General features: G+C 38.7%; 1 protein-coding gene across 15 annotated transcripts in view; it reads right to left on the bottom strand.

The window, feature by feature from the left end:
• Positions 1–12,863, bottom strand: part of RABGAP1L (RAB GTPase activating protein 1 like) — a 246,713-nt gene that overhangs the window by 107,258 nt on the left and 126,592 nt on the right. For all 15 annotated transcript variants that reach the window (XM_075760482.1, XM_075760477.1, XM_075760475.1 and 12 more), the window contains one exon: positions 2,985–3,098. In XM_075760482.1, coding sequence (XP_075616597.1) covers positions 2,985–3,098 — 114 coding nt within the window. The remainder of the gene's footprint in view (positions 1–2,984; positions 3,099–12,863) is intronic.

Raw genomic sequence — 12,863 nt, forward strand, 5'->3', positions numbered from 1 at the left:
TTTTTAGATACTTTGTCACATAAATGTTCTGCAACCGAAAAGTTTCCATCTTTCCTGATTTCCTACTGTTCTGAAGAAGAGATTAAGAGACGGAACTAAAACTGACAGACCCGTTAAAATGAGGCAGTGAGCTTTTAATGGTTTTCCTTTTTATCTGACAGCTCAGATCATCTCTCATTTCAGTGGGGAATGAAGAAAACGCTCTTCAGCTTTCTACCCTCCCACTTGAGGACAGACCTTTTCTAGTCTTATTCAATAATCCCTTCTTTGAATATCTTGCTTACGAGAAGGGCACAAGTGCACAGCACCTCTGTTAAAAGCAACCACAATATTACTTTTAGCACACAGATTATTCAGTTGTGGGTTTTTTTTCCAATGGAATGACAGCAGTCGCGTCTGATCTCCATACTGGCGAGTAGGTAGAAACTGTCAAGAATAGAATCAGTAAACATATGAATAACTCAGTGTTGAAGATTGGATATGGTTGTTCTACCAGGAAGCAATGCTTCCCAAATCCTTCTTTGAACCAAGCACGTAAAAGAATGAGGCTGTCAATGGACTCTACTACGATCTTTAGAAAGCCTTCAACAAGATCCCTTCCCAAAGGGTTTTTAGGAAACTAAGAAGGTCCTTCTATGCCCTCAAATAATTGATTAAAGGGTAGAAAAGAAAAGATAGGCCTAAGCTATCAGTTCTCAGCCACAGAATGAAGGTGCGGTCACTCACAGAACCTTACAGAAAGCTCTGCTAGAGCTGATGCTGTTGAAAATATTCACAAATGGTACAGAACACATAAAAATAGCACGGTAACAAAGACTGTTGATGAGACAAAGCTGTAAATTAAAAGCTGACTGCAAAGATGCTATGCAGAATGTGTTCATATCAAGAGAAAGCGGCAGAGGTCATTCAGCTGTAGATAAATACAGAGCGCCCCACGGGGAAGCAGGCCTCTACCTCCGTACACACGGACAGGCCTCAGATCTAGATCCTTCAAGAAAAGAGGACCAATGTCTGCAGCAACTTTCTCTGCAGGAGCAGTAGAGGCCCTGAGAACAGGGAAGGCTCCCAGCTTTGGAACACTAGCAGAATTCTTCACTTTTACTACAGAAAACCCAGGAAGGTCTGAGATGTCTGCCTCTGTGAAGCTGCCTGCTAGACAGATAATTCCTCTAAGTCACTTCTAGTTCAGACAGATTCATTCCTTCATCTTCGCTTTATTAAACAAAATAGACTGAGATACTCATTCATGAAAAAAAGTTTTTCTTTTCAAAATATGTTCCCAAATTCTTTCATCATCCTCATGGAACTTCTACAGATCCTTTCCAATGTAGAATTAGTCGTCTTTAACTCTGGACACAGTAATCAAAAGCAGCTGCTGTAAACTACTGAGTTACTCCAGTCATTCTATTCCTACGCAAGATGCAACGATCTAAACATCCTTTAACACCTCCTTATTTACCATTCCCTTTTTCTCTGTGTCATCAAGATACCTTTATCAGAAATGATTTTTCTGTTTTCTTTTAGGTGACTAACCAGAGTACATCGAATGAACAAGTGATCTTTGTGACGTCTTGTCTGAAATACATTTATTCAGTGCTGATGTTCAGTAACCTGCTAGCTAGCCGGTTTTTAATTCTTTAATGTGTATCTTGCTCATGTTCTAATTTGTCCAGCATTTATACAGTTTTTGCATGGCAGACTACAGGATCTACAGAATTTGGATAAAATTACCTTCACCAATGAAACCTGTATTTTGGGGGGTTTTATATTAGCTTGTCAAGATCTATTTTCAGTAAACTCATAGGCATTCATTACTTCTCACCTTTAATTCTTGATAAGTTGAATGCTATTCCATCATTTTTCACTTAACTGATCTCAAGCTGACAAGCCCACAATTACCTGCATTGTCCTAGTTATTTTCGAAGATTGGCACAGGAACAGTTTTCTTGTAGCCATCTACAGCCCTCCAAGATTAGTGAGAAATCAATATAATTGGTTCAAAGTTCTCTCTGCTCCTTTATTTTTTACTTTTTTTTTTTAATGTGAATTACTTATGGCAATGACCTTCAATATATATAACATAAGCAGCTATATTTAAGTCATCCGAATTATTGAATAGGAGTCTGTATCACCATAGAATTTATCTGGAGAAGAGGGATATGTATCATTATACCCCAAAGGCAGGACACTCTTTTCTGCTTGTTATGACAACTCCATCACTTCTGTCTATTAATTAACCAGGGGTGGAAATAGAGTAACAAGGGAAAGGAAGGGAAGTGGAAATGGCTTTGTCTAAGGCAATCATTTATCCTACATGTAGGAAAAAAAAAAACACCAAAAACTGCCTACCAGAAACACAATAAAATCTGCAACTGACAGCCAGGGAACCCGTGTCTAGCTGCAATATTTCACCTTCTGGATCTCTCCTGAGCAACAAAAGTCTGTCTGTAAAACCTGGACATATCTGTTCATTTAGTACCTCAGCTTCCCCAGGTGCAAATTGGAAAAAATGAGATTTTTCTTTGATCAGAGGTGATCTGAGAGCTATGCGTGAAAAGCTATACATACACATTGTTTGTGGAGAGGTCAGCTAACTTGTTCTCTAGACAATTGTCCAGAGACATTCCTGCTTTACCTCGTAGCAGTTTCTGTTCCTCCACAAACCTCTCTACCAGCAGAGCAAAAAAAGTTCTACTACACCATGCTTCTACTGAAGTGGACCTCTGATATCAACCTGCCCATTAGTAAAGCTAGCTTGAGCCTCGCTCTTCTCGTATGCATCTCAGCAGACACAAAATGCAAGGTTATAAAAAGTAATTCAGGATATCCAGTACTGCAGAAACACTACACTCTCCACAGGCAATCTAAATAAAGCTTTCAAATTCTTATTGATTAGTGACTTGGATCAGAACAGGGTTAGCAGGGCAAAAGACAGTCATAGCAAAATATGGAACACGCTTTAAAATGCAGAGTACTGACTGTACCTTACAGATTTTGTATAGAGATTCCTGACCGTCTCCTTCTGTATCTTTGAAATAATCATGTGCTGGAAATGTACGATGAATATCTCGTGTAATGACACTCTCTTGAGCAGAATCCTGTAAAAAAGAGAGAAAAATCCCCAAGTATTAGCCCGGTAACAGTGTAATATAACAGAATATAAAATTCTAGTGCAGTCAACGTGGATACATTAGATAACTGCTTTACTGACTCATCCTCTAAAAATGCTTTGAGAAGAAACTGAAAATCCTCTAGTCTCATATGCAGTAATAATTTGACAGTTTAACAAGAGCAACGTGGCATGTTTTCTGTCCTTCAGGCTTACAGTTCAAGTTTAAAACTCACAGGAAATGACTAGTTATTTAATTGTAGGTGCATTTTTACCACAGAACATATGCTTACTGTATTTTTCCAGGAGTATTAAAAAAAAAAAAAAATTTAGACTGTGTCTTCTCTTACAAGCTCATAGGTATTAGTTTAAAATGCGTGTCAACTTACCATAAAACCAGTGTTATTGCAAATTAGCACAATTACTTAGAAATGTTCAAAGTTTACCATGAAGTAGTCTTTAAAAGAACAAAACCAGAAGTATCAGAAAATGTTAATACTTTCAGACAAATCCCATACCTTTCCCTGGGTACCACCTCCAATTCAGTTACAATTCTACACTGACTAGCACCTAGGGATGAGTTCAGGTGCCCTAACACTGGTGTCAGATGCCATTTCAGAAGCCCGAGGACAATCTTGCCTGTAAGCATCTGCTACTGCAGAAGGATACAAGTCTGCTGTAAGTGCTGCATCATCTCTGCAAGCTCCATGTGCAGGATCTGCATATCCAAAGACAGGTAAAATGACACCAAATGCCCACGTTTAGGCAACTGAGTTGTTCCCTAGACATACCTAGCTCCATAGATAAAGAGGCAGTTGCTTACGATACTGCATTTCTATAAAAAGATGGAAATCATTGCAATCGGACCGGAGAAATACCACTGTGTGTACAAGAAAGTGGTATCAAAATGTCAGAGCTGGAACTACAACAGTTAATCAATTGTCTTGAGGTTCCAGTTACCCCCAGTGTGAGATAGCACCTGTAAATATCAAATGGTGCTTTCCCCTACTACCTTTCTAATCCTAAAGGGAAAACCAACAGAATTCTCACCTGCAACTTTGAAAATTAATCCTTGACCTCAAAACCAAAACATCTCTGTTATAGAGAAGCTTCTAAACCCTCAGATTGCAGTTTGTAATCCAGGACTCACCATAAAAAAGCTTATTTACACCTGCTGGAGTCAGCAACCAGGTAATCTCCCCAATTTAGGTGCTTTCCTAATCCCATAGAGCCTCTATGGTGAGACTATGCCAGAAGTCCGCAGGAATTCCCAACTACCAACACACAAGAAGATGTCACCTTGGGCATCTGTTACGTTAATTCTTTGGCACAAATTTGAAAAGATCCAGATATTTTAAAGAGAGTTACAAGGAGCCCACCACAGCCAGTACATAACATCATTTTTCTGTCAAGCAGGGAGACTGTGTTTGACTTCCCTCTATTTCTGTCTCGTCCTGAACTGTGAGGCCAACATAGAATTGAGCACGTGGAAGTTGACAATGTAGGTGTCCAAGGTAGGACCAAAAAATATTTGTGTAAAGGTCTAAATGCGACTTCACTTTCACTGAGTTAAAAGGAGCCTGAAGCAGAGTCTTCATTCAGGATTATTAACAGATGCTTCTAAAAAACTAGATGAAAATAATTAAATGAAGATTTAAGCTGAAAGAGAGGAGAATTAACTCCTTCTCAAAAGACAACATCCATCTGAAATACGGTAAGCCCATGATCTAAGTGAAACAAGGAGTTAGAGTGAACATGACTGTAAAACTACTTCTTAAAATATTTCACAAATATTTTGGTTAAGTTTCCACTTCTTTCACATAGAATTTGTCGATAGAGCTGTTCTCAGGAGTACTGCAGCAGATGAGCTTACAGTTATCCTAATTTAAGTTTTCAGAGGATTTTTATTCTTCTGAAAGTCATGATTAGTTAAATTACTATAAAAAAAAGCTAAGCTGAGATGGCTATCACAGCAGAGTTCTCACTTCCAATAATCATTTCCGTGCTGCCAACTCAGAGAAACAATATTCCACTGAGGAAAAGAATTATCTTCATGTGTCAACTATATGACAGCTGATATGCTACTGAACAAGCTCTCTACTTTGAGTCGTCTCACTTTTAAAAGAGCGAAACTTTAAAACTGTGAAGCAATTGTGTAGGGATACCAACTCCCTGACATTGCTGCCATTGTATACTATTAGGAGGCTGCTGAACGTGGACATTTGATGCCAGAAGGCAGACTGACACAGAAATACAGAAGAGATCAGAAAACTGTTTATATGAAATAAACGTTAAAAGAAAATTAAGGGTACATAGGAACACTCAAAATCAAGAAGTCTAGGGCAATCTTTAGGCGTGTACATCAGAAGTTATTTTTTAAATTAAGAACATTTCACAGACACTCTCAAAAGATTGATTTGTCATCCTGAGTGTACCCACTCTGGTGATGAATTACAGTTAGGAAGTCATAGAGACTCCTGTAGGTAGAGCCTTGCTTCCTTTGTCACAAGAATTGGAGGAGAACTATGGTATGAGCCAGAAGAATGCAATGAAGAAAGAAAAATCTCTTGGGTCCTAACATCTCAATGCTAATATCTCAAAGACTCAGATCCTTTCCCCACTTCTGCCCAAAAATTTTTACATGAAACCAGGCACACCACTCACATGAAAAATTCCACGAGTGCTCACCTGAGTTTTCCTTACTATACAGCTGCCTGTGTTAGTGCTATCGACTCAATATGGAGAAATGTGGAACGACTTACAGTTGCACTTAAAGGAATTCAAGAGTTTTATGTGAATACTAGGAAAAAAATAAATAAACCGGGTCACAGGTGTCTCAAACCTGGCATTCGAACCGAGCAGTACTTCTGACCTCAATCTCCTTGTGCTCTGTTTCCCTGGTTAATAATAATTCCCCATCTCGGTAGGGTGTTCTGAAAATCAATTAACATCTGAAGCACTGAAATACTGTAGTGATGAGTCCTACAGAAATGCCAAAGAGGAAAATAATAACTTCATCCTCAAATTCTGATCTGAATGGTATATAGTAAGGCATAGGGTTACCCAATAAAAAATAATAAGGGGGAAGAAAACAAACCCCCCCAAAAGCTGCTCATTAGATAAGTACTGTTCCTTCTGTACACAACAAGGCAGAGATCCTGGAAGAAGACAACCCAAAACCACAGAGCTATGTGTGATGAAGAATCTATCACTATGCATATGAGTAAGCAATTTTCATACTGTACTACTTAACTTCCAAAGGTTTATCTCTAATCTTATTTAAACTCCTTCAAGTTTGGTTTTATCACATACATTTACATGTGAAAACAATATGATTTGTACATGCTGGAGGCTCAGTACAAGTTCACCTGACCGGACCCATTTAAAAGGTCTGCATCTCTGGTGAGGTTCAAACAGCTGATGTTGCATCAAATTATCCTGCCCGCGCTTCATCTCTTCACTAGTTCAAAACAGCCAGAATCCAGAGTATCAAGGAAAGTAAGAAAAGGAAAAAAAAAAAAAAAAACAAATGGGCTTTCAATATCTAAAAATTACCATGCCCTAGAAATCTGGTGTGTCATGCTCGTTCAGGATTAGATACTGGAATTTTTCTATACGTTGCATGGAAAGTAAAAACGCCCAGGCTGTGCCGCAGGCGTTCATCCCTTGTTTAGCCAGAGACGTACGATACGGAAACACACCAGCTGCTGATAGCAGGAACTAGAGGTACCCCCAGTAAATTCACGCCTCATAAATCTGAAAAGCTGTAAATTTAAATATTGACTTTGTGGTCCTGTACACTTCCACACATGAGCACATGGGAATATGAATAACAACTTTAAATTCTCTAAAACACAACCACAAATAGCGAGCAAATACAAAATACCCAAAATAGATGAGGTCAGTCAGTACGGGTGTGAAATGAGCTGGCATTAGCTTTGCCCCTCATTATCAATGACGACCTCCCAGACCCATGCTTTCAGTGGAACCTGACATCACGTTGTGCCAGCATACATGCACACAACATCATCCACCCATCTCCTCTCATCATTTTCCATACATGTTATAACCCACCAAGTAGAAAGTGTGATCCAAGAATATCCCAGGTTCCCTACCAATCAGTATTGGGGGAAGGGGAGGAAATCATCAATAGCTGTTTCTTTTAAAAATATTGAATAAAAGATGTTTGGCTTATGCTCAGTTCTTCTGTAGCATTTTTGTAATATATACCTTGTAGCTCAGCTCTTTTCTAAAAATAGATTTTCTTTCAATCATCATCAGCTTTTATTCAGCTGAGAGCATATAATATTCTAAGAGTACTAATTAACAGAGAAACAGAAACTGAGAAAAAAGGGGATTATTCTTTAGAGATTTTTTTTTTTTTACAGTTACATATCAAGATATTTAAAGTGAACATAATATTTAGCTTAGTTCAGCAAATACACCGGTCAACTGAACTTTGCAAATTCTGGCTCACTGTCAGCCGTATTTATTGCTGCTTGGGCAAACCCACTTTCCACCAGCAGAAACAAAGGTCCTATTGGACACGGGGCCAAAGCAAGAGTTAAATCTGAGCAGTCCCGGGCTTCTGGCAGGTCAAGCCTGGATCTAAATTTAGTGTCAGAGGTTCTCCTCTCTCATTAGAGTGTTTTGGATTACTAATACAGCTCTGCCCAAGGAAGTAGACATCTTTGTTTATCAAATTATCTCCCATTCTTCTCAAGCTGTCTTTGACAAGGTAGCGGGCAGCTGCTCATGCCTCAAATCTTGAGGAATTCCCATGAGAGGATCCTCAGAAAAGCATCTACAACATGCCCCTTTTTAGACTAGGAACATAAAATTACCAATCACTTCTAAATACCCAATTCTCTATTTGTTAAAAGCTTGTGGGCAGGGATCCTAATCCTTTTAGATACAGTACCACTGGGATGAGATTGGTCATTAGCTCAGCATGATCTAGTCTATTATTTATATGATCATCCATACGAGTGCCAAGGAAATGGGGCGCGATGCTCATTTTGAAAGGCTGTATTTCTTTCAACGCTTAAGTCAATCTTAAAACCACTTGGGAGGAGGAGGAGGAGGAGACCTGATGAGGACGCACTGACCAACTGCCCAGCAGGAGGTTTTTAACCCTCCCAGAACCTGGTGCTGATAGTTTTCAGCTATAAGACGCTCAACAAGGTAGAGACTTGGACCAGAGAATGACAACTCCAAGATTCTTAAGGACTGCACAGAAGAAAAATGTAGTACTAGAATAATAAAGATACCTATGTAAATACTATTCTGTATGTAGCTATAAAAAAGAAAGTGATATTGTATCAGCCGCAGAGGTAAGGCAGAAACAGCTCAGATCTTAACGGGGTTGAACCATCAATCAGCAACAGACCAGATGACATTTTTCTGTAAAGAATCACAGCAAAACTAGAACAGATGCAAACCAATCAATTCTGCATAAACTCTCTTCTTCTGAAAAGCAAAAAATACCCACGACCTTTACTATCTTTGTGTTTTGCTTTCCCTCTCCCTCTCCTATTCCATACACCCTCCCTCCCTTGTATGCTACCGATGCATAATTTATTCTCCTTACTCTGCCCTATCCTTACCGAAAGATGGTGTCAAAAGAAAAACGCTGTTTGTGCTACTGGGCAAGGGAATCAACTTTTGAATGCACCAGGCTCAATTATTTGCCATTGGCATGGTACGCTGTGAATTAAGAGTTACTCCTAAACACTAACCTTGAAAGCTCCCTGATCTCCCCCAAGAGATAAGGCGCTCTGTACACTAGCAGATGGGCTTTGGTGGGTTGGGGTTTTTTCTGTATGATGTATCGTTGGCATGAAGGGGCATGCACATCTGTTTGTAGATATCACAGTATTTCAATTTCCATTTTATTATGTTTAGGGCTTTACTTGGGTTACATGATCTTTAGCAGATATGATATCCAGCATTCTTTTTTTAAAGGTTGGAAAAAAATTTTTAAGCACTTAATTTTGTTCTTGTTTTTAATAGCTATTCCTTAGGAAGGTTGGCCTCTCCAGAGAACACGAAGATATATTAGACCAAGGCATCTTATCCAGTCTACTTCTCATAATTTCACCTTTTTTCTCTGAAATGTGTATAGGCACTATCTAATTAACAGACAAGTAAAAAGGTAATGTACAGATTTATCCATGTAGCAAGCTAATTTTGTCCAAGTTCCTTCTGGTTTGCTAATTCTTAGCTTAGGTTTCTGATTATGTCTCCTTTAGTAGAGACACAACTGCATTTGTAAAGGTTGGAAAAAATGTTCTGGTGATTAATCTGTAACTTGAAATTCAAATATTTCTGACTCTACCCCCAACTCACTGGGTAATTCCCAGAAGCAATTGGAAAGGTAAGGCCTGCTTTGAACAAATAATACTAACTGCACCAATATCAGATGGCTGTGGAAAACACATGCGAAACTGTTCACAGAAAATAAAAGGCGGCACGTTTGAATCCTTGACTTCTATTTATCTACCTTAACTGATGATGCTACAAAACTTGCTTCAATTTTAAACAAGTGTCTTGAGATCTTTACTACAGGCATAAAAAAGAAAAATACGGTTACTGCTTTAAAAAAAAAAAAAACAAACTTAAAAAGCAAACTTTTCTAAAACCCTAGGTTTTACAAGATTTCCTGCAGTGTCACTGACCAAGTAGATGTCTGTCTACTCAATGTTTGTTTCAACATGTTTTTACAAATTCTGAAATTAAACCTACTTTTGGCAATCAAAAGATGACATGATCAATATAACCAGTCCATTCAAGATTTTAAAGGAAGTGTTGCTTTCCAGAGCTGCTTGCCTTTTCCTTTGCAAGTCGAGTCACTAAAAAAGAATTAGAACAAAATTCATAGCTATGTAGGGCCTCCTACTACACTCTAACCTTTAGCATCTGCATTGCTTGCTGCTGGTAAAATGTTAATAAAAAGAGAAAATGCCATAATATCAAGGAAGTTTACCTGGTTCAGTGATGCTGATGTTTAACAAGGAGGAAATGCCTCGAATGACTATGCAGATAAAGATTTGCCAATGCATTGATTTTAAAAAGCTTCTTAAGCTTGTAGTTGTTGAAGTGTGCAGACTACTTCTTCAAAAAGGAAACATCTGTCCCTCATTTTCTTAAACAATGGAGTTCTTCCAATAATCCAGACAGAAACATTTCAGCAAGACCTATGGTCAGCTGTAATGTTTACAATAAGTAAAAAACACCAACTCTGATACCTCCCGGATCCGCTCCTTGACAACGGCTACGTAATCCAAGCAACCATTTGATATTCTGGATGCTTTCATTTTAATACTTGCTATGACAACACTACCTTTACATTTGCTTTACTGTGAAAGCAGTCTGTTATTTGCGAGTATGTACTTTCTTGAAACACTCATCTTCCAGAACTATTAAGATCAACAAGCCCATTATAGGGTAATCTTCTCTATCATCTATATAAGAAATTGGAAATCTGGTAGGTTTGTTGACTTGACAACCCCTTGCATCACTCAGCATTGACATCAGACTACAAGACCAAAGACTCTGGCTCTTCGGGAGCATGTAAGATCAAAATCTTTTTTGACAAAATGTTACAAGTCTTTATTCCGGCCTCAGGAAACAGTGCATTGCAGAAGAGGAAGGCTAGCCAGACCATTATGGAAAAGGACAGAAATACAAGACCATGGTTTTCATTCCTGGCTCTGCCAGAACCTAGCTCAATTGCGGAGATACTGAATAGTGCGTATTATTTCTGAGCATCAAGTCCTTCATTTGTAAATCTAGAGTGATGATATCCACAAATACACAATTAATGTGTGTCAAGCATTTTGATATCTAACATAGAAGTGATTATGGAGGTGGCACAATATCATGATAAAAGAGTAAGTTATATAAGCCTCATATATCTTTGCTTATAAAGTTTTATTCTATTTTGTGGCTAGTCTTTTAAGAAAATTTATGAAAAAAAAGTTCTATTCATCAATAATTTTGACAAAACTTGGTGTGCATTTCCTCACTGCTGATCCTTCAGAGTGTAGGAGACATTGAAGGCAGCTGCTAAAACTGCAGTCATCCAGGTCTCTGCTGAGCAACCACTGCCACTACAGGTGGCACGGACTGTGAGCTCTGGAATTTGCTGCAAGATGAATCGTAGACATAAGCAATTTAGAGATGCTGATATGGGGAGATTACAGGTCTCCTTTAACCCATTCCTCAAATCTTCTCCCAGTTACAAGGAGAGGGAATGCAGCACAAAGGGACTTTCTCCTCCTAACAGCACTACATATCGCTAACAGTAGGTTTAAGCAGGTGCTGCCTGGGCTCAGAATGAGTTGTCAATATCTGAGCTTCATAATAGGAGCCTCTTTAATACAATTGCAGATGAACTAATGAGGAAAAATACTGGAAGGAAGAAAATCGCAAATGTTTGAGGTGGAAATGGACCTCTGGAGGTCATCTGGCCCAACCTGCCTGCGCAAGCAGGGCTACCTCGAGCTGGTTGCCCAGGACCATGTACAGATGGCTTCTGAATGTCTCAAAGGGTGAAGACTCCACAACCTCCCTGGGCAACCTGGGCCAGTGCTCAGTCACCCTCACAGTAAAGAAGTTTCTCCTGATGTTCAGATGGAGCCTCCTGTGTGCCCGTTGCCTCTGCTTTTGTCACTGAGCACCAGTGAGAAGAGCCTGGCTCTGTCTTCTTTACAGCCTCCCACCAAGTATTTATACACATTGATAAGATCCCCCGGAGTAGATATTGATCTACTTTATTCCTATTGTTTGAAAAATGAAATTCACTTTCAATTCAGTGCCTCCTAAGATTCAGATCAATACAGTACTGCCATTAGAAACTATTTATTTGGTCACATATGGGTCATAAAAATAAAGACCAAACAGTGCAAAGATAGCACAGTGCACAAAACCAATCCTAACTTAGTTTCAAATGTTATCAGTTTTCTATATACTACTTTTTAACATATCTGAACTTTTCTCAGGCACTTTATACAGGCACTGTGTAGGAATAAGCAGATTTCAGGGATACTTCAGCTGTTCACTCTCCTTGGAAGAAACCAAAGGAGCCTATGTCAACCTCTTATTTAATGATTAAGTTTAGTTATTCCAATTATTCTGATTATGATGGGGAGGTTACCTGAATTTACAGGTAATACTGTTGCTTCACAACAATCTCTTACTGAATCCCTTTGTTTTCAGAAGTAACACACGAAGAAAATTTCTGTCAATGTCTATGCGTACACTCTCCACGACAAAAGTGAATCTGTTTAAATATGCTAATTCTAAGTGAACCGACACCGCCCTTCTTGGCACCTCTGACATTTATGCCAATGAGCAATAGAAATAGGAAAACTGATGATCTCCCATCCCATAAGAAACAAGGAATAACCATGAGACACACGAAAACAGCTACTTTCATCATCATAAGATGCAATTAACTCAGTTGAGTATAAACCCTCAGGCACAGAAGAATAAAACAAAGTTATTATGATAAAATGAAAACAAACCACAAAGAGATGTTAATCCCTTCATATAAAGGATATTACTGAAAAAAACCCCATGAGACAGCACTTCTTTTTAATGCTACAGAAGCACCTTCCACGCATTTGCTGTCATAACATGGCTCAGTTATATTACTCAGTTCTGTTAAGGTCTACATTAAAAACCAGCAACCATGTAACATTTAAGTAAAGCTAAACTGGTGAAGATTAAATACCCCCCGAAGAAGAACCCC

Source organism: Balearica regulorum, chromosome 8 (assembly GCF_011004875.1).
Source record: "Balearica regulorum gibbericeps isolate bBalReg1 chromosome 8, bBalReg1.pri, whole genome shotgun sequence".
Taxonomy (NCBI): Eukaryota; Metazoa; Chordata; class Aves; order Gruiformes; family Gruidae; genus Balearica; species Balearica regulorum.